Genomic DNA, 22752 nt, shown 5'->3' on the forward strand with positions numbered 1-22752 from the left:
AAGTAGTGGAGTAAAGTACTGAAACCAGAAACATGTACTTAAGTACAGTAACAAAGTATTTGTACTCCACTACTTCCCACCTCTGGCCACTTCAAGGTTCAAGGTTCACTGCCTTTATCCTGCAGAATGCCTCCGTTAGCAGAGAGGACCAATGATATTGAAGCCATTGGGTTGTTGCGTTCCTAGTTCCTGAGTGTTTCCCCCCATCGGGCCCCCGGGGGCCTCGGCCTCTCTGAAATACTACATTAGAGCCATTAGGGACTGATGCTTGCACCGCGTCCTCCTCCACCTTTAGTGCTGCTTCTCAATCTTTTCACTCCATTTAAGGCGCCTAAAAATAAAGCTCTCTGATGGAGTGTGTGGGACAGCAGATTGTCACTGCCTTAGATTTCATGTTTCTCAAAAGGCAGATCCACTTTGCCACTGCCGGCTATTAGAGGGACACGAAACAGGACACGGTCTATATCTTCTGTTCTGAGAAAAAAGTCAGGATTCTGAGATTAAAGTGAGAATTCTGACTTTTTCCTCAGAGCTTTTTTTTTCATGTGGCCCTATTCCTCTTAGGTTTTTAATATTTTGTATTAACATTAAATTGAATCTCAGGTACCTCTCTTTCTCTAGTATTCAAAATATTATTCATTTAGTGTAATACATGGAAGAGGAATAGGACCATATGTGAAATGTTTCGAGACCTCACCAAACTAAAATGTTGTATTAGTTCTGAGATTTCTGTTTTAACAATTCAGATTTATTAAAGAATTCCCACTTTTTCATGAAAATTAAAAAGTCAGTACAAGTCTTAGATAGTAAATAAGTTGAAGGGTTTCCTACCCAACATGGTTGTTTATATTATTAGTTTTGACATAAATAATAAACACATTTAAACTTCTCCCGAAAGCACTCAAACGTTCTATATTTTTTAGATAATATAGCTATGGGGAATTATTTTGGCAACTTATACATGAATTGTTCTCTTGCAAAAAAAAGAACCTGAATCCAGAACACGTGTTTAAATATGTGTTTAAACCATCAATGAACATATAATAAATAACCAAACACAAAAAAACAACTAGCTATTATTGGCCTAAAAATAATAGTATCAATCATTTCTCCATTAGTGAGTTAAGTTGATACACAGAAACAAAAACACACACAGCTTGATGGAGAGATTTGTGTTCAAGGCAGCACAATAAAAATGACTCTTTTCTCCGTAAAGCCTGACAGGTTATTATACAGGCAAACAAATGACTGCTTCATTAATAAAACAACTGGCTGTTACAGGGAATTGCGTATTTATGATCTGAAGATGACAAATGTGATGAAAACAACATCAAGCGGCAATTTACGTTTTCAAGTATCATTATGATGGGAAACAATGTCATTTTTTAATATATTTCTCCACCTTCACATGAAAGAAGTGCCATATGACAATGTATTCACCGCATGAATGTAGCCTGTGGCCAATGCACAGTGAATATAGTCTCTTTATGAACTACTCCGCATAAACACCTATCAATAAATGTCATCACCAAGACATTTATGCGAGACACTACTGTATGTCTTTGCTCTTTAAAGGTGTATGGGTGCCAAATAAAATCCAAATCAGCCTGCTGAGAATCTGCAGCAACTCCCCGTGTCCCACAAGCCGGAAATTATGCTTACTCAGCTGTGAATATGTAAATAAAGGCGGCAGCTGCACGAAGACACAAACACTGTTTACTTAGCCTCTTGGTCTCATCTTTTTTAAATTGCCTTCATTCACAGAGTCTTGATTTCAGTCATGTAAAAAAGTCTTCAAGTGAGACACTGTAGGGTTTTTTGAAAAGAGTCCAGGAAGCTTATTTACAAGTTAACAGCGTTTAATTAAACAATGATACAATGATACAATGGAATTGCAAGATGGTGGCTCTCCCCGCTGATTGAACCTCTGTTGGTTTGGGATCAGCTGGGAAAGAGACCGGCTAACAGCTGGCTTCACATTTGATCAACTGTAGTCTTCTCCTATTGGCTTAGCGTTGGCGGGGGCGGGTGCAAGGCATTGTGGTCATTTAAACATCAATAATAGTATTGCAGCGTCAATAAGTGAGGGTTAAAGACAGTGTGTTTAGTGTGCAACGTGTCCTTTCTCCTTAAATTCACGAACACAAAACATAATATTAGCCACATGCTAATGCTAACCGGAAGTTGATATTTACTCGCGAAAACCGGAAGTTGAGTGTGAACATCCGGTTTTCTGAATAAAGCAGCTTTAAATTAGAACAGTGTATTCATTGAAAGTTACAGCACATACTGTAATATTGATTTTATTTTTTTAAAACACAAAATGTGACTTGTTGTTAGACGTGTACTGCATGCCGTTCAACCTGTAATAAGCATATTGGCAATCTCCTTTAAATACACATAACTTAGCAGATATAATTTGCCCTTTCATTTGAAGAAATCTGACAACTTTAGGTCAATTCAACCTGCTTAAATAAGACACCCTTTTGATTAATGAGAGTATTTGCCCAGGGAAATTTGACCTTTTTATGAATGCCTTTAAAAAAAAGGTCAAGATATTAGATCTGAATCATTTTATGGCAGTCACCTTAAGACTTAAGGTCGTACAGATAAAAATGAAATGACTTAATTGGCTACCGTTCAGAAGGAAAAAAACTTGTTAGGATAATTTTCTATCTGATCCAAGAAAATGAAACATTATTCTTACTATGAAAGCCAAGGTCGTACTTTGATAATGTGTCGGAATAAAGAGCTTAAGACCTTGGTTAATAAAAGAAAACGCATTCATCCTGGATGTTCACTATATATCATATCTTAAATGACAAACCCCAGTTTAATGTATGGATGGAAGGAGTTGCTCTACTTTAAAACTATAATATGTAACATTTCTGCATCAAAATATCTTAAAGGTCCCATGTCATGCTTTTCTGGTTATCACCCGTCCCCTTGTGTGCTATGAAGGTTTTTCTGCATGTAAACGGTCTGCAGAGTCACAAACCCTCAAAGTACACCCTGTAGCGAGTAAAACTCTAACACAGAAAAGACCTGTCTATGCTGCCCCAGAACACCTCGTTGGAGATTTCTCTTTTTCCATTGTTTGCTTCCTGGGTATAGTGACGTAACGTCCGCGGAGCCGTTACGTTTGGATCAATCCGCGGACTTCCTCACACACACGGCGGGACGTTGCGAGGCTCGCTGCTGCGAGGAGCGGGACACTGTGAGCTGGTGTGGGATCGGCGAGACAGCGAGACACCGCGGAACTCAGCCTGAGCACACACACAAACTCCCAGCCAGGCTGCGGGTGTGTGTGTGTTTCGGGCTGGGTTCTGCCGTGTCTCGCTGTCTCGCAGACGGCCACTGGACTCACAGGAAGGGGGAGGGGGGGGGGGGGGCAGGAGCTCCAACAAGCCGTGTAGGACAGAGAGTGAATACACATACTATACAGAGATGCTGTATGAGAAACCAATGTGAGTTTGGAACATTGCACAATATAAATCTATTCTAGTAGACCTCAACAATGGAATTATGATCAGTAGAAATGGCCATGACATGGGACCTTTAAAACGACATGTACTGGGACATGTATCCATGCTTTAATGTTCAAAAAGCTCTTTATTTTTCTCATACTGCCTGTGCTGCAGCACCTCTTTTCACCCTCTGTCTGAAACCAGAGCCCAGTCTGCTCTGATTGGTTAGATAATATGAATAAGATAAGATAAGATGTACTTTATTGATCCCAATTTGGTAAATGTTTCAGTTGCAGCAGCATACAAGACAAGGCATTGCACATATAAATTAAAAGAGTTGGTGTGATTGGTCAACCGCTTAGAGATGTCCCGCCCCTTAGCCTATCATGTACAATAAGTGCTAGCCAATAGAAACACAAGTGTTACATAGTGATGTCAATTTGTTATAGAAGTAAACAATAGAGTCCAATTGGTATTTCCAGTCGGACCCTTATTGGGAGAAGCTCTCTCCTGAAAAAGCTTTCTTAATAAAATCCACAAGTATATTTTAATGAGGCTTATTTATATATGTTGGAAAATGTAAAACAGTTTTTTATGTTGCACCTTTGTGCCTCACATAAGAGCAGGAAATCCCACTTGCACATTAAAACAGAAGGAGGCCATATTTCGTATTGATTATCAACCATAATTGATAGCTGCTTCTTCTGTCTTCTGAAATTCAATCCTCTGTCTCCGACAATTAACTGAGGCTCCGCTTCTTATTTTGCTCTCTGGTCTGATCGAGAGCTCGCCCCCACACGACTCTGCATAATTTAAACTCTCACCCATTGGCTTCTGGCTCATCTGCTTTCTTGTTATTTCCTCTGGTGTTTCTCACCCCTTAGCTCATAGCCTGAGATATTTATCTGAGGGCGGTATCCGGGCTCTTTTGATGTTCCTGAGCCTTTGTGTGGGCACAGTGTCTCATGTGAGGACAGCCAATACATGAATAAGAATATGTAAATGTGGTGTAAAGTGCAGGGCTGTGTCAGCGGTCTAATTGTCCAGGTTGGACTGGCTGATTAGAAAAAGAAGGAGGCGAGATCAAATGGAAAAGCAGAAATACGGTGCCTCGTAAAGCATGAAATGTGATCAGTTAATGATGGAGCAGGGAGGTCAGAGGTCAGGGTCAGCCTCGGTGGAATAGACAGGAAGAAGTACACCCTTAATTGTCTTGTTGATGGAGCGCTTTTTAAAGCAACAGCTGCTGTTAGCATGAGTCACAGCCATGGTATAGAGGAGGAAGTAGCATTAATGGCAGAAATGTAAGCGGTATAAATTAACTGCATCACGGAGAAACGTCTCTGTTTCCAAAGCAACGTTAAAAGCATGTTGAACCATGTGCATTCAAATGATATTATTTCCATTAGCCTGTATTTGACAATTACTATTCTGGTGATGTTTCCACTCAAGGTCCTTTAATGTGCATCGTTGAATAGAAAGGTAATAGCTGTCCTTACTGTTCTTTGATACCTTCGCTCCATTCAAGCATTGACTCATACTATGATTGGAGTATTTTCTACTCTCACACTGTATAATCTTACACAACCCATGCAATCTACTAATACAAGTACACACCATGTGATTTTAAAGCTTTCAAAAAAGTGCAGCTGTGCAAACCTGTACTCAACCTAAAAGGCAAAGGACATTTGAGCATATACAATATCTTATGTTTGCATTTTAGTGCATATTTGTTGTGGTTTTTTTACACTAAAAAGTCCATCTCATTACAATACTCAGTCATTAAACATATTTGATTTTATGTGAAATGCAGCAAAATTAAATAACTTTTCAAATATCTGAGATGTGTTTTTTATACTTGAACAACTGTCAATGTTTGAGTTGTTCTAAAATATGTATTACATACAAGATATGTATTGAACAAGACATCTCGAGTTGAACTTGTCAGTGCCTCTGCCTGAACAAGTTGTGTGATACTGTTTTGAACATCCTGACACCAACTCATTAGCATTTTTGAAGTGTAGCGGCCTGCTGGTGTATTTCTTTGATATAATATCCACCGATGGCACAGCTTCAGTTCTGCAGAAAAACAGACAAAACGCAACGCAATGAAATCTGCAAAATCATAGCAACAACATGACAGTTTGAATGCATACATCTGACTTTATGCACAGCTCAAACAGTGCACTGTGTTTACTTGGCATGCTACTGATCTGGTTGGCTGTTTTTCCACACATCTAACTTACCAAAATGCATGAGCACTTTGTATTTGTTGGCCACTGTCAGCATTAATCAAAACCATCCTGGACGTGTATCAGTTGCTCGACACAAACAAATCCCTCAGAGGGAGCAGTCGGTTTATGACTCTCACCAAAGTGCGTGCCATCTGTGAGTTAAGGCTCCCATTTACCACTTCCTACGCAAGAAATATTGCTGTGAAATGTCGAGCGCGCTGCCAAATGACCTTTTTTTTTCCGTCTCCAAGAAGCAGACTCATCCCACTTTATGGGAGGAAGTGAGGTGCATCTGACATCTGCTCGAAAACTGAAGCCCAACGAGCCTCTCTCCTCTTTTCTGTTTCCCTTATTTTTCCGGAGATGTAAGACCCAGCAGACGTGAGAGAGGCAATGCTGAGACAAGATTTGAACTCCCAAGTCAAATTACAAAAGGCAGATGACATTAATATCACACAGGGTTTGGCAGCTCCTAAGTACATGCGGGGAGACAGCGGGGGGGGGGGGGGCTCATAACCCATCAGTCAGCCTTTCCCTCTCTTCCTCTGTCAGCCATGTCAGTTTGCAGAGGAATGCTCGGGGGCCCTTGGTATGCTGCCTCCTCTACATAGAAAACGTGGTGATCAACAGCGTTGTTTTTATCTCAGAAGACGAGGGATGTTATTGTTTGGCAGTTTTTGTATTCTTGTCGGTTTTCTCCCAATCCTTTCATAACCCTTTTTGCTTCAGTGGTTTTGTGTTATTTGTGTTGTGTATATCTATTTGTTTTCTGAATATGTGACTTATGAGTCCTCTGAGGGTTTTTCTGTTCCTTAGCATTAGCCTTTGGTTAGCTATTGACAGTAACTCACCTGTTTTTAACCCTAAATCTGACTTAAAGAGGACATATTATTATCTTGTTCAGGTGTATATCAGTATTTTGTGTCTCTACTTTAAAGAGTCCTCTCCTGCTGATGTTCAGGTGTATATCAGTATGTAGTGTCTCTACTTTAAAGAGTCCTCTCCTGCTGATGTTCAGGTGTATATCAGTATGTAGTGTCTCTACTTTAAAGAGTCCTCTCCTGCTGATGTTCAGGTGTATATCAGTATGTAGTGTCTCTACTTTAAAGAGTCCTCTCCTGCTGATGTTCAGGTGCATATCAGTATGTAGTGTCTCTACTTTAAAGAGTCCTCTTCTGCTAATGTTCAGGTGTATATCAGTATGTAGTGTCTCTACTTTAAAGAGTCCTCTCCTGCTGATGTTCAGGTGTATATCAGTATGTAGTGTCTCTACTTTAAAGAGTCCTCTCCTGCTGATGTTCAGGTGTATATCAGTATGTAGTGTCTCTACATGTCTCCATGCTTTAATGTTCAAAAAGCTCTTTATTGTTCTCATACTGTCTGTGCTGCAGCACCTCTTTTCACCCTCTGTCTGAAACCAGAGCCCAGTCTGCTCTGATTGGTTAGCTGGCCGGCTCTGTTGTGATTGTTCAACCGCTTAGAGACGTCCCGCCCCTTAGCCTATCACGTACAATGTGTTGGAGCGCTAGCCAATAGAAGCGTCTCTTTAAGATGCATAATAAAGGTGATTGCTCTCCATTAACATTAGTTAGGAAGTCATTCGTAGATGTTACCAACCTAATTTGCATCTAATCGTTAGTCTTGTCTTTCTAATAATCCCAGCAGGGTTCTTTGATGTAAATACGTTTGATTGATAGACAGGTGACTGTTTAGACAGCTAATCATATTATCCTGACACATTATCACGGTGTCAAAAGATCTCCCAGGACACATGGGCTTATTATGAAGGTGTCAACTTCACTTTAGTTCAGCAGGTAATTAAAAAGTGATGAGTGTCAACGACTCTGTCCTACTATGACAGAGAAACTCATATTAAATACAGCTCCTACAGTATGGCCAGAAATAGTTAGGAAACCTCAAAATGAGCATAATAGGCTTTAGTACATACAGTTTGTAAACACTAAGTAGTGATTCGCTAAATATGTTGAAATCTAGTTTGGCATTTTGGCCAATATAGTATTCAACTTGGAATTCTTCACATAACTGGGTCACATGAAGGAATTCAAAATAGCCTTTTTTCAGCTTGTTCTGTCTGCAGTGACATGCCATGGCCAAATAGTCCTACTTGTCATGAATGTTCAATAACAGCTACTCCTCAAATCCTTGTATCGTGCTCACTTGATGGTGATACTGGACTTTCTTTCAATTTCCATGAAGTGATCTCCATAGATGAAGGTCAGAGCATCCCTTGAGGTTTTCTGGCTGGCTTAGAGAGGCATGCACTGATAAGATTGATACCAGCATTTCTGAGCACTGAGAGGCTCTTGCACCGTGAGTAAAGCGGCGAGGAATTTGGAGAATCTTGGATGGCACTGTTGAGAAAATTACCATCACGTGCAAGGGCCAATTTTCAGTCGGCTTTCAAAGATTCATGTAGGAAAATGAGGAGGGAGAAACAGAAATGTGCCGTCTTTTGAAAGTGGAGTCCTCATCCTCTGCTGCAGGTTTGTAAAGTGTGAAAAGCACTCAAGTCAATATTTCTCCAAACAGTTTTGCCCTTGCTTTGAATAAAAAGCCAGCCGCTAAAGAATGCCAGCTTTCTCCTCAGCGGATGAGACAATTATTTTGTTACCAGTGACCCTGAGAAGGATTTTGCTCTCTCAATGCCTGCTGGTAAAATGTAAAGGGGAATTTTGTGTTTTGTTCGGCAGGAGGCTAGGACACAAATGAATGGAGCTACATAGACTGAATATAGCATAGTAAGGCAATGAGAAGCAGAAGGACCTCAGTAAAAACAGGTGGTTTTACATTCACATTATTTTGTCATATGGCACTATTTATGTTGTTGTCTCCACATATTATCACAATTTTATGATATTTGAAGTGAAAAGCTAACGTTAGGCTATAAACGAACTACATGATTGTGCGCATCACTAATGCTATGTTAGCGACCATTTTTATTACCCAAAGAAGCGTTGTATATTCACGAGTGGGGGTATTTACTTCCGGGTTTTATGTTGTAGATTAGACCATAAACATATTTTCAGCTTGTGTTAACATCAGATTTTCATTTCCGGCGTACAACCAAAAGCACATTGAAAACATTTGGGACGAGGGAACAGGAAGTTGTATAATTCTCACTAATTTCTATGTCTTGTCCCTTCACCACAAAATTAGATTAGAATCTAATCCAATATCTAATCATTAGATATTGGATTCCAATATCTACTCATTAGATATTGTCCGGTTGTTTTAGCCTGGGGTCTTTGTGTCAATATGCCTCTGAGTCATGAGGATCTGAGCTGACTTCCTATCAGCTCTGATCACAGCTGGTCATCTATTCATCACAACAGCAAATACGTGTTTCAGTGGAAAAAACAAGTGTGAATTGCATGACGTGCAAGAACAATGACATCTCTGCTGGATAACTGGTGTGGGATTGTGATGCAGCTAGTGTTGGATAATATTATATTTTAGTCTGTTCTGGTTGAGTACATTTTGGATCATGTTTTTAAAATCCTTAGGTCCTTTGTATTGGGTCTGACCATTTTGGATTGATTCCCTCTTAAAAAAAAGAATGAATATTTTGGACCCAAGAAGAGCTTTACGGGTTTAAAAAAATCAAAATCCTCCGTGTGTGTATTCGATTGGAAACTATTTAGTGTGTGTTTTCGTATACATCATTGCCTCTAGGGGTCATTAGGAAGGCTTTGGTTTTGTTTATCCCTCATTTGTTTGAGGTTTCACTTTAACTTTGCCATTGAATAATGCATAACGTTCTTACTTTTTAGCATTGCCTCAAATGCCTAAACTTTCACAAACCATGGCAAAACAAAATAGCAGTGAGGAAAAACAAAACATGAGGCTTCTTTGCTGTGGAAAGATAAGCTTCATTTCTATGTTCTAATTAAAAAGTAGACTGCTTGGATGGACTTAAGTCAAAGTCAACTTTATTGTCAATCTTCCAGTTTGTGTGTCCAGACGGAGAGAAATGCCGTTTTCCAACAATCCCAAATACGAAAACAAATGTATATAAAAATACGTGTGCAAATATGTATATATATACACAGTCATGTTTACACGTGCACATGTAACTGGTGTCGATAAGCTGTCTCTGCGTTGTGTTTGTGATATTGGCTGAGACCCGAGCCAGCATACTGTTGTGTCGATCTCCGTTTATTCACTCACAACAACAAACAACAAATCAGTACACTGAAAAAATTGTTATGTTGAATTTACTTAATTTTATTAAGGTAAGTGGATGCACAAAACAAAGTTATCTAAATCCAGATTTATTTTTTAAGTTCACTGTACTTATTATTTTTGAGTAATTTCAACTTAATTATACTGATAATTTTCAGTTAAACTATTTTGAGTAATTTCAATTTAATTATACTGATACTTTTCACCTCAACTATTCCGAGTAAAATGTACTCACTAAACCCATGTTAAGTATACTAAAATGGATTATGTAACAGTAACCTTTTTTCTTTTTGTACATTCAGATCAATTCAATAGTTTAATTTCTACATACAAAAATTAAGTTGAATTTAATTAAACATTTTCAGCCATTATTACTATGTTAACTTTCAATATATTAAAATAAAAAACAAACATCATATTTGATACATACTCTTACTTTATTATCTTGTACAAAATGACGTAACATGAAGCATGTGTCTTACACAAAACATCTTCTGATTCGAATAAAACATGCAACTGTCATGGCCTCCACCGTGTGTGAGTGTGTCCACAATCCAATCACCTCTGCTATAAGACTCCGGCCCTGACTCCTCCACTTCGCCATATCGTAGACTCTGTAACCACAGCTTCAAGCCAGCCTGACTCCTATCCTGTCTCCAGACCACCTCTAACGTTGGACCCTGTCCCGCTCCTCCAGGCTCTTCTCCCTGCACTCTCCAACTTGGTCAGACCTCCGTTCCCCTCTCCCTTGGACTCAGTCTAGCTTCCCTGGCCCAGACCCCCCTGCCTACTGCCCAGTAATATTCAATAAACGTTATTATTTTGCTTGAAACTCTCTGCTCCTGGGTTCCCTGTTAGCCTTAACAGTACAATCTGGCCACTGTTAAGGCTAGCAGGGAACCCAGGAGCTGAGCAGAGACAGGAGGCAGGAGTTTCAAACACAATAATAACGTTTATTGAATATTACTGGGCAGGGGGGTCTGAGCCAGGGAAGCTAGACGGAGTCCAAGGGAACGGAGGTCTGACCAGGTTGGAGAGTGCAGGGAGAAGAGCCTGGAGGAGCGGGACAGGGTCCAACGTTGGAGGTGGTCTGGAGACAGGATAGGAGTCAGGCTGGCTTGAAGCTGTGGTTACAGAGTCTACGATATGGCGAAGTGGAGGAGTCAGGGCCGGAGTCTTATAGCAGAGGTGATTGGATTGTGGACACACACACACGCATGGGGAGAGACAGACTAGGCAGAGGTGGAGGCCATGACAGCAACAAAGTGCAGTGGAAACAGACAGAGAATAAATCCTGACGTAACATGAAGCATGTGACTTACACAGCTGAGGAGAATATAACTTACACATTAATACATGTAATATTTTCCCATTCTTCTCCAGAACTAGATGTAAATTGCCAATATAAAAAATAAAATGTTTTACGCTTGGCTAAGGTAGAAAAAGTTGCCGTTTCGATAAAAACGAAATGCAACAAAGTGCAGTGGAAACAGACAGAGAATAAATCCTGACGTAACATGAAGCATGTGACTTACACAGCTGAGGAGAATATAACCTACACATTAATACATGTAATACATGTCTTCTAAGTCCATCAACATTTCCACATTCTTCTCCCAACCTTTGAGGTTTGACTGGTGTTTTTGTAATGCTTTAATGGCATCGGTTCACAAGAGCGGCTGAAGAAATCCTACAGTCCAGCATGTATCTTGTTCTTCAGTCCAAGGACTTTGGGGGAAAGCCTTTCACCATCCATTTGCAAGAGCACTTTCTGAATGAATTCATAGTAGTACCTTAGCTCTTTGGGGTAAGCCATGTTCAGTGTATAGATGACTCCCAGCATGATGGCACAAGCTCGGGCTACAGATCCAATGTTGTCCAGAATGATTAGTCCTACAACAAAAATCCCAACGTCGTCATAATGTCCAGGTTCTCCACCATCCTTGTTGATGACGTATACGCCCATGGTAGATTTCTGCAGGTCTCTGGTGATGTCATCTCCTCCGATGTCCTGTATATTTAAAGAAAAAACATGTATTCATTCAATATATGTAATTTTAATGACATACTTTATCTTATACATTTTTTGTAATATTGCTCACATACCTATTAATCCCTTAAAACAAAGCTGGTCATACTGTATATATTTCTGAATCAAACTAAATATGTGTGAGGTGTTTTTAAAGATTTACGTACGACCCAATAAGCTTGGTGATGAGTGTCAGAAGTCAGAGAGGATTGACAGGTGGACTAAGACATTGTTGATTATGGTCTTTCCATTGGACAATAAGAAAAACAATGAATAAAGCCAACCTCATCGTATAAAGAAACAAGGTGATGGTTTGAAATGCTTTAGTCTGTTGATGAATATCAACATTCATACATATAAATATGCTCAACCTTCATGCTTCTTATAAGGTAAAAAATAATTATCTAAAATTGATGCCTGACACTAGGATCTTAAAACACTACATGTGACTGGCAAATGCAATTACAATGACTCACCATATACTCCCGAATGAGATGTCCATCATCCTCACCAAGGTGGATGCAAAGTGCCTTGAGGATTGCTTCCCTTTTAAGGTTAACATCACTTGTTGCCTGTGTAAAAAAATTACAATTAAAATATTTCTAAATACATCAATAATAACAATATTGCAATGACTTCATTATACATGTAAATGGACTGACCTAAAGTATGTTAAAGAATTGTGACTTAAATGTATTACAATGTCAGAGGTCTGAATGTGTTAGGGCGATAGCACTGTTTACTAATTCTACTCATCCAGGGACTTTTCACCAAGAGCAATGCTCTGTTCTTCACAGTTCACACCTGGAATCTGCCAAGTACAAACACAGTCTGATCTGTTGGCCACTGAGGATTAAGTGACTTGCTCAAGGCAGGTTCTGCTTTTTCACTTTCCCCACCTGGGGATTGAACTTGCACCTTTACAGTCACAAGCCTGCTTCTCTAACCAGTATGCCACTATTGCATTATTAAGATCAGATTTCCTTAGAAAAGTGTCTTGCATTCTTGCACCTGGCAAGTAATCCAGGCTGTTGTTAGGCAAATGGGGCTCTATACGGTACTAGACAGGTACATTTCATAAAATTGCTCCACAGAGTATATGACAATTTGTATAAAACAGTGTATACACACATTTACCTTTTGCAAAATCGCCAGATGTTTGGCTAGTTTCTGGCCAACAACTCCTCCCTTCTTCTGGAAGACAGATGTCAGCTGAGGTAGATGGCTGTCCAACTGCGCCATGAAGGCCGTTTCAAGTGGGATAGTTGTTATGCGCTGGAATTCAGCATGTATCTGTTATGCAAAAACAAAACGACAAAGAGCACATTCAGCCATTGGTGTAATGATATTTTGTATCTACTATATAATTAAAGGATAGATTCTCATTTTGACCTCTTTAACCAAGTCCTTAATGAGATGTGTATTGGTGTACAGTGTGTTCTAACCAAAGTATTTCTATTAATCTAAGGTAATTGCAAGGAATTAAAACTAGACCTGTAAGCTGTATGGTTGTTTAAACCTTGCTAATACTTTTTTTAATTGACAATGGGTAAAATGTTGAGGTATAAAGTGAAAACCCCAATTCCAGCAGCAGCTGTTTTCTTCAGACAATCAAACAGCAGACAGATACAGTTAGAGAATAGATGGTGAGGAAAGCGGAACATTGAGCAGCTAAAGAGCCAAATACTTTACTAAGGAGTTGGTGGAGAGCAAAAACAGAGCTAAAAGATAGTGAATATTGGACTTATCAGATGGACAGAAACACCATTTCAAATGTATGATCATGTTGCTCTGTATTAGCTCAATGTGTACGATAAATAGACATTTCACCATACATTCACCATGTGAAATATATAACTTACCTCATCAATATGGAAAAGTGCAGGCCACCTGGCTTTGAACTCTCCAGCAGATAGATTTCCCTGCACCACCTCTTTTCTTCTGTAGGAGAATGTTTTGGACATCTTCTGTTTTACACACGGTGCATTGCTTCTTTGTCTGACATCATTCAATAGTTCAAGTCTCAGATTTTCTAGGCTTTCATCTGTTTCGCCAGCAGGGTGTGAAGGACAATAGTTGACTTCAGCCTTTTTAGGTTTCTTTACATTTTTGGCTGGGATGCATTCATCACTTGATTTGTTTTTCAAAGCATTTACAGTCACTTCTGGACAGCCAAGGTTTCGCATCTTTGTCCTGTAATTAGCCATTTTATATTTTAGGCTAATCATCCAGCCATAGTAACCAGTGGCAGATGGTTCTTTCAAACAGGGACATTTTTGGACGAGTGCCCCTGCTACCTCCTCTATTTGGAGATTTTGTGGATATGCCGTATACTGGAAAATGTCCTCGGCTAGCTTCTCCAAGATGTCCGATTTCAGCCCTGGTGTGATCTGCAGTCGAGTGCCAGTTTCTCTGAAGCTCTCATTTCCACGTCGAAGCTGCACCTCTACATTGTATGGAAAGAGAGGAATGGGGAATTTGCGTGGCCATGCACGTGTTCTCAGTTCAGTGTCTGTACGTGGCAGAATAATGGTGCTATCCGAGTTTGTTGAGGATAATGACGACACACTGGAAGATGTTTGCCTGCTTACTGGTGCTCCAGATGATCCAGGAGTGCTGGGAGCATTCTGCACTGAAGAAGATGGACTCGAACCCACATCATCAAGTATGTACACCACCTTGATCGTACTTCGGTCCTGTATGTCTTGTACTGATGTAACATTCATGAAATCATTATTGAAGTCAGGATCCATGAACTGAATACGAAAGTCTCTTTCAATTCCAAATGCTTGGCAAATTGTATCGTGTAACTCTGTCAGAGTTTTTGGCATTCCTGAATGGAGATCAAGTCTTCTACAGTCATCCGTGTCCACAATGACCCTCAACTTCAGATGTCGTGCCATTCTTCAATCTAATTGTTAAAAGACACAAAACAACATGTTGTTAAATAAATATTTGACAATGTTGTTACTTAAGTATACACTTTTATTATGAACAAAGTTAGAGTAGGTAAGTTTAATTAACATGCACATTTCTATAATACATGGCAACATGAGGGTAATTTAGCTAAGGAAGACGTCAGAGGACTGGATACCTTCCATAAAAAAATTCCCACAAGGATTATAGTTTCAATTTGACTAAAAACGAAATGAATCCTCCTGTAAAGCAACCCTCTTGTTACCATATTTAGTGTCTTAATGTCAACTCATGCAACACATGAACACAACACAAATGACTGTCCTAACCTTTTATGTGTATGAATCGTTTAAGTGTCACCATTCGCCGTCCTCCAATCCTGTAATCTGCCAAGGGGTACTGGTCTACCAAGGCGCCAAGTTGAATGAGAGAGACTTGTGACGTGGGACATAACTCAAATGCCCTAAAATGCTCCCTATACCAAGCACTCAGCTCTTTAACAATAAAGCTCAAGCTCTGTTCCACAACAACCATCTGGATAACTTCTGCAAACTCTGGCAAGCCACCAGCAGAGCCATGAGCAATAACCATACCCTCCCTGTAGTTCACTCCATTAACAGATGCATTCTTTGTGAGCTGAATGTGAGCAATATCAGGGTCTCTCAGCTGTAGGACCTTCTGTACATCCTGATGCAAAATATCAACAGAGACCGTTGAAACAGCTGAGACAGTCAGGCTAGACTTTTCGGTTGTGGCTGACTCCAAATGATATGCCATCATGAACTGATGCTTCACCGCCAGGGACAAGAGTATGTTTTTAAAGCAGCGTGTGTGGCGGACTACCTGCTTAAAAAAACTGTGTTTCGCCTCAAACCTCATTGTCCACATCCCAACTAGTGGGCCAAAAGACCGGATCATCTGTGGATAATGTTCCACAAAATGATGTTTGGGCAAGATCTTTATACCCGGAAACACCTCTTGTAACCTATGTCTATGGTCACAAATCTTGGCTTCAAGGAAAGCAATGGATTGTGTCGTGTGCACTGGTGCAACAACTAGTTCGACGATATCTTTAAGGTCCAAAACGACCTGCCAGGCTGGCTCATCTGGGGGCACCAACTGTCCAACCAAAAATGGAAGCAATCGCAAAAGACTCCAATTTTCGTGAGCATTTCCTCCAATAGTTTTCTTCACCGTGAATGCCCTGGGAATAGCATGAGGACGGTTACTCTTGTCTGTCCACTTGTAAGGGAATTTCTTAATGGACTCATTGAGATTTTCAAGGGTGAAATATCTTTTGGAAATGAACAAATTGAGGCAGTGTGCCAACTCGACTGGTAATATGCCTTCAAAGATGTCATGTGCAATATCTGGAGGGTAGCCAGTACAGACATTGAAATGAGAAAGATGTGCAGAGAAAACACAACTTCTTTTAACACCATAACAATGTTTTTGATTTTCCTGTGCTGATCTGACATGCGTTTCATGCATCTCCTTGCTTCGGAGAGTAAATGCACCTGAACTCACTTCCCTCTCCTGAATTTCAGACTTTTGTGCCACACAAAAACGGCAAATGTACCCACCTGAAAAACTCTCAAGAAATCCAGCTACTCCATGTGCTCCCAAATTGTCAGCTATGACACACTGTATTGTGCCCTTAACACAATCTCCAAGCTGTGCAATAAAAATACCTTGACTTTCCAAAATGACAAGATCCCTCAACAAGGGCTCTAGGACCCTTTCATAGCCATATGTTCGCACATCGTCAGACCTGCAGAGTAAGGCCAAATAAATAGAAGATAACGAAGAATGGCAACCTGGTGGTAAATTGCTGAGAGTCCAATAAACGCCACAGATCTTGTGCTTTTTACGAGATGTGCCAAGCGGATTACAAATCTCAAAGTCATCGACATACAAATTCAGTAACACTCGCAATTCACCTCCTGACAAAAAATGGTTATCCTTGAAAAACAAACCATCTCGAAAAGACTTGTATACCACTTCTTCTCCTCTATCCTCTGATATGAGTTGACTGTCTAATGCTTTGTTAAGAATGTGACCATCAGTGAAAAGCTGCTGCAAAAACTTTAATAGTGGAACATACTGTAGCGTTCTTTTATCTTTCTCATCCAAGATATATTCTATGGGTTCCACAACTTTAAAATTGTGTTTATAGTATTGCTTGCGTTTAAAGGATGTTGCCAAAGGACAACCTTTACCAATAGCCTTGTACACAGGATTAGATGTACACAGAGCAGATGCAAGTTCTTCAATGACCGACTGGTCAACTTGTAGATTGTAACTATTTAGTGTGTCATGGATCACATTTCTTGTACTACACAAAGATGCTGTGCTCAACAAATATTGAAATTCTTCCAGCAATTCATCAACTGCAGCACTTGGCACATGAAAAATATTTTCCAGCTTTAATAACACTGCCGCAATTTTTTGCTCTATTTCTGGCTGATCCTTCGACGTATCTAAATCAACATCATCAAACTGACTTTCATCGCAAATGTCCTCATTGTTTGAAACACCAGGCTCTCCAGTTTCACCTACACAAGTTCCTTGTACAACACCGTCCTTAAAATCTACCAATGAATGCAAGCTGTGCTTCCGTCTTTTGTGTGACTTGAAGGTGCTGTATATGTTGGATTTGTATGCACAGCCTTTAAACATACAAGTGACTGTCTCATTGTTTCTCAGATGATGGCTTATGTGCACAAAATAATCACGTTCTGTTCCGAGTTCACTACAGCCACATAGATGACAGGAAAATGTAGTAAATATGTCAGCAGAGGGCTTTGAGGTATTGGTGTGATTCCTTGACAAGTGTACCAAAAGAGTATTCCAAGCCTTAAAAATGCATGGACAATCAGGATATATACACTTAATATGATGGCCACGCCCAAAATGACTATGTTTTAGTCTGTAATGTTTGAGAATTTGTGATCGCTTAGACACTTCAGCGCCACAGTCTTTACACTGCCACATAAACTAGACAAACACCAAAGAGAGAAAAGGGGGGGGGGGGGGGGGAATCAAACATTAGTGATGGTGTTTCACAGTCACCTTTGGGTCATGGTAATCTACAAATAATTTGGATCTCTAAGCAGAGTGAACTAAACGAAAATCCTAATAGTTTGCTCAAAACTTGAAGAGTAAGGAATTTGTTTGATAAATTGACTTACCAAAACAACATGAGGTCCCCAAAGAGTAAGGTTCTGTTCTACATCACACCAACATCAGATAGAAAAACCTGCAATAAAAATAAAGATGAGCAGAAATGAAAAATAATAATGGTAAATGAAAAAAGGTAATTGATTGCTAATGATTACTAACTTGTGTTAGGCCAATGACTCAAAATCCTACAAAATTATTTGTGACAAACAATGTTACGTTTTTCTTTTTAAATAGAGCCTAAATATTACTGGATGTGGTGCACTTTTGCTAAATGTTTAGACAAATTGCCTGTGTTACCACCCTTACATGCTAAACTGTTATTGCACTTGATGGCACCTTTTAAAAAGGGAGAAGCTTTTCTTTCATTGTACATGTATAATGACATTAAATGATTATATTGTAACGTTCCACAATAGGAGTCGGAAACAGGCCACACACACACACACACACACCCACCCCTTTGCTCCCCCAACCACAGGCCCGCACGCCGACCAGCATTACTGTGCCGCTCTGTGATTGGCAGAGAGCCGGGGGATGCTTGAGTGACCCACACAGCACCCTATACCGGGTCGTTACAATATTCTATTCCATAGCCAAAACCTATCAATTATTTCTCACTTTTGGCAAAGAGTCCACCTCAAGACGGGTAACATTTAAACACACCTCGGAGCGCTTAGTTCTCTCTCCGCCGTGTGTTGAATGCATGTAGCAGCCGCCTGTGTGTAAACTGCCCCGCCCCCTCGCACACAGACGGGGCACGGGGGAGAGAAAGATCTCTCGTCTGGATTGGAAAGATCGAAAATACATCATAGACGCATTTTGTCTTATAGCATATTATATACGGTGTTGGCGAAACTAAGACTACCCCCCCTCCCCCCTAGTTCGGGGGGAAAGTACTCCGGTCCGGTGTGAAAGCGCTTATAAGACCAAGATATGAACGTTAGCCGCAGTAACATTAACCCCTTGCCGCCAGAGAGTAACGTTACCAAAAGCACCCTTACCAACGTGATTTCATATGTTTAGTTGTGTCCTAATATTACCACAGTGATAAGAATAAAATAAAACATACTTACAGTCGGTCAGGAAGACAGCATGGCCAGTATACAAGCTGGGCAGCGGGGAAGTTGAAGCTACAAAAAAAAAAGCCATAGGAACAGGCAGTTTAACATTCAACTTGTATTAGCCAACAACTAATAATAAAGTCTAACAAGACAAAGATTGAATTTAACACGTATTTAACTTGAGAGCAGTATTAAATTATCTTATAATGTTAATGATGCATGTTACACTTCATTTAAATTACTTAAACATTACTACACAACTAAGCTAGGCTAACAGTTAGCTAGCTGCTGTAGGCCTACGTTAACGTTTGCTAATGTTAATCTATCAAAAAGCTACCTATTTAAGTATAATATAATACACCCAATGCTATAAATTAGCTAGCCTACTTACTTAAAACGGAGAGCCGTGGAGAATGTTCACCTCACGACAGCGGAGCTATACACAGGCAGTCCTGTCCTTCCGATTCCGAATGGAAAATGGAGGGAAAAGTGGCGGTCTGCTTGTGTATGCACATGCGCAGACAGGACAGTATTATGTGGTAATTAAATGGTACATAATTTTTTCTAATTATTTTTAAATGAATGAAATGAACTTGTTTTAAACAGTGACAAAATATGTTAAGATTAATTAAAAAAGATAAGAAGGATGCTATAACACATTCAAATCTATTAAAAAAGGCTAGATTAAAACATGTAACATCTAAAAGGGGTCAGAATCAGTTTTTTCAGTGTAGTTATGAAATGAGCTATCCCTCACACTGACTCCTCTCACGTGGGACATTCACAAAAAAGGGAAGAGGAAACATGAGGGACACAATATGAAGGGGGGAAGTCCCCACAAAAACAATCTCCTGAGTACAGCGACTACATTCTGGAGGTTCCGCCCACTGATTTGAAACCTAGTCAGGTATTGAACAATTAATACATAAAGAACACAGAATTATTAAATACTGTACAAAACACATAATTTGTGTGATTATACTAATACTAACTAATATTTAACTCTAAACATATGTACAACTGTTACACACACATTTTAAGACCTAAATAAAAATACAACAATCAATAAATACAAAACAACAGTCACTTCAATATTTTGAGAATGTACATTAGTGCGAGATTGTGTTATCACAAGATTGTATAAAGTGTCTGGTGTGGTGGTAATGGTGTATGTATGTATTAATCGCCTCTGGAGGCCTTTAATACATACCGTTATCAACAGGCAATGTTTTCTGTTGGCCAGCCGCCTGCTGCCCATTGACTGTTGTTTGACAGAGGGGGCTTTGGGCAGGTGCAGGGCTCTGACATTTAGACCCCCATTGTCCTCGCCTGCTAATCCCTCCATTGTGAGCGATTAGCAATATCCTGGTCGCTCGGCTCTGGAAGGGGTGAAGAGGCCGTGTGTGGTGGGAATGGTGCCACGAATGAACAAGGACAATGCCGCGTCACAAACCACGCTGTCTAACTTCATTATGCTGACATGTGAGTGCTTCAGTGGCTGCGTGTGTGTGTCGGCCTGATACGGGCTGGAAGGATTGCAGCTGATAGACAGCAGTGGTCCATTTGGGGGGTCGGTCAGCTCTTTGTGTAGATTATTTTGAAAGTGCCTTAAATTATATTCAGTCAAGTGGGCTTTTCTAAATGCAGCTCCAGAGGCTAGGCTACTCAGGTAAAATGAGACTGTGATCCCCTCAATCGCCAAATGACACAATCAAAAAGAATTGGATTTTGATCATCAGCGTTGGTGAACACCCTACTAAGACTGATAGCTTGTCGATACCACATCAGTCACAGTGACACGCCTCAATCCAACCAGCTGCAGAGTGGCGTTAAAGGACAAAGACTGATAAGAGTTGAGCAGGATGGAGGGACTGGCTGAGGAGTGGGAACAGGAGAACCGGATATTGACAGAGCTGATTGGGGGTCAGGAGCGAGTGGCTGGGAGTTATTTGTCTAACTTAAGCCGCTGCTACTCCTAACCAACAGAGCCAGCGTCAGAAGTTATGTGTGCAGGTCAGTGCATAATTCAGTCGGTCCATATATTCTATACATGTGGATGCAATGTATAGGAATAGTGCGCAATATTTACTGATTTATTGTCCACAAGAAAATTAGCAATTTGCAAATGTCACCAGATGAAATAGTGCTTATACAGTAGCTCAGCTGGAAGAGCAAACTGAGGGGTTGGGGTTCAAATTCAACACTTTGTGGCATGTTGTCCACTCTCTCGTTCCTTATCAGTATATTGTCTGTAAAATACTATCAATATACGCAAAAAGCCGAAAACCCTAACCCTAACACTAAAGAACCATACACCTTAAAAACCTTTTTTGTGATTCTATACTTATTGTTATGTTTTGTGAGCTGAGCTGTGTGATTTTATATTTTATGTATCTCTCTGTACAGCACTTTGGTCTGGAGGTTTTAAAGTGCTTTACAAATAAAGTTGGATTGGATTAAAAAGAAGAATTATTGAGCATAGCAACTTCAAATTTGAAAGTTATCGTTATATAATATTCATAAAATGGAACGCATACTGCAGCAAAGGTAAATTATATATACAGACATATTGTATAGTTTCATGAGCAATAGGCTTTGTGTTCATACCATTTCTCTTCTGCTTGCTCATTATTCAGACGTGTTATGTTAGGTGTTCAAAAGCCAACTATAAAGCAGTGTAAGATAATGATGATTGCTGTTTTCGCAACAAATAAAAAGCTGGCAAATGAAGCAGTGCAGAGAAATAGCTTACAGATGGTGAATGACCTTCCCCATGTTTAGCAATTAGTTTGACACTCCATTAGAATATAAAGGCAACGCGTACCCTCCAAACTTCACAGTATTTACTCTTTGTCTTTCAGACAACACATTGGAACATCACATTTAGGAGTAAATTGCTTTTAAAGGAACATTTAGACATGTATTTGTAGACGTCCAATCGTCCTCTAGAGGCCACCTAAACTGAAATGTGTTACTGAGCTTATGTTATACTGTACAAGCTTTTTTAATGGAGAACAATACAAGCTTGTGAAGTGTTTCTGGCAATGTAACCTACCTTTGAAAACAAGAGAATCATTGACATTAAAGCTTGTCACCAGATGGTGGAGGTAAAATAAACTTCCACAGTGAGAGAACATTAGCAAGTGTTGTGCTGACTCACACATAGCAATGCGTTTTGAAGTGTTCAAAGAGTTTAGCTGCCTTGTAATTTTGTTGTAGATGTTCATTTAGCCACTTGTTCTATTTAAAATGGCTGTATTTAATTAAGAACTGAAGCATCACCGCCTCATAACCACCATCATGTGCAGTCTTTCTGTAAAACACATTGTGCACTGATTGGAGAATTAGTTTGCTCTGATTGAGCCATTGATGCAGAGTCTGACTCCAGCTGTGCTTTAAGTCCAAATATTTTTTCCTTTTTCACATTGTTTTGATGAACAGATCTTCGTTAAATGAAATATAATTTACAAATTGTCTCTCTCTTTCTGAATGGACTCTCCATTCCTTCTGGTTCTGAACTCTTAGCATGTGTATGCACATTTAACCATACATGTACCTGAACCCAGATATCTTGCTGTGACGGTGGCATGATTTGTCAAATCCTCAGGGCCTACTGGAGCATAATTTGCTTATAGAAAATGGATTGATTGGAGTCAGGA

General features: G+C 39.8%; 2 protein-coding genes across 6 annotated transcripts in view; one reads left to right on the forward strand and one right to left on the reverse strand.

Annotated features, from left to right (window-relative positions):
• Positions 1 to 22752, forward strand: part of LOC117469543 (transmembrane protein 132E-like) — a gene marked incomplete at its 3' end in the record, with an annotated part of 339657 nt that overhangs the window by 242991 nt on the left and 73914 nt on the right. The gene's annotated exons all lie outside the window — the stretch shown is intronic.
• On the reverse strand, positions 10616 to 19816 carry LOC117469630. 5 transcript variants are annotated; one of them, XM_034114104.1, is made up of 8 exons: positions 19485 to 19816; positions 19106 to 19162; positions 18041 to 18108; positions 15179 to 17846; positions 13796 to 14844; positions 13065 to 13226; positions 12410 to 12505; positions 10616 to 11915 (listed from the first exon to the last, which is right to left on the reverse strand). In XM_034114104.1, exons 5-8 carry the CDS (start codon positions 14834 to 14836, stop codon positions 11595 to 11597), a joined length of 1620 nt encoding a protein of 539 aa, XP_033969995.1. In that variant the 5' UTR covers positions 14837 to 14844; positions 15179 to 17846; positions 18041 to 18108; positions 19106 to 19162; positions 19485 to 19816; the 3' UTR covers positions 10616 to 11594. The 5 variants fall into 4 exon arrangements, 3 of the variants coding, with proteins under 3 accessions (XP_033969995.1, XP_033969996.1, XP_033969994.1); XR_004554606.1 differs by having other exon boundaries at positions 13071 to 13226; XM_034114105.1 differs by lacking the exon at positions 15179 to 17846 and having other exon boundaries at positions 13071 to 13226.

This window comes from Trematomus bernacchii, unplaced genomic scaffold, assembly GCF_902827165.1.
Source record: "Trematomus bernacchii unplaced genomic scaffold, fTreBer1.1, whole genome shotgun sequence".
NCBI classification, from domain to species: Eukaryota; Metazoa; Chordata; class Actinopteri; order Perciformes; family Nototheniidae; genus Trematomus; species Trematomus bernacchii.

What these genes read in the sequence shown, in the direction of transcription:
- LOC117469630 (XM_034114103.1), bottom strand. Translation starts at nt 14,836, where the DNA reads ATGGCACGACATCTGAAGTTGAGGGTCATTGTGGACACGGATGACTGT. An exon ending in CACTTTTCCATATTGATGAG is followed by an intron (nt 13,227 to 13,795) that starts GTAAGTTATATA and finishes TTTGCATAACAG; the next exon opens with ATACATGCTGAATTCCAGCG. An exon ending in CGATTTTGCAAAAGGTAAAT is followed by an intron (nt 12,506 to 13,064) that starts GTGTGTATACAC and finishes TTTTTTACACAG; the next exon opens with GCAACAAGTGATGTTAACCT.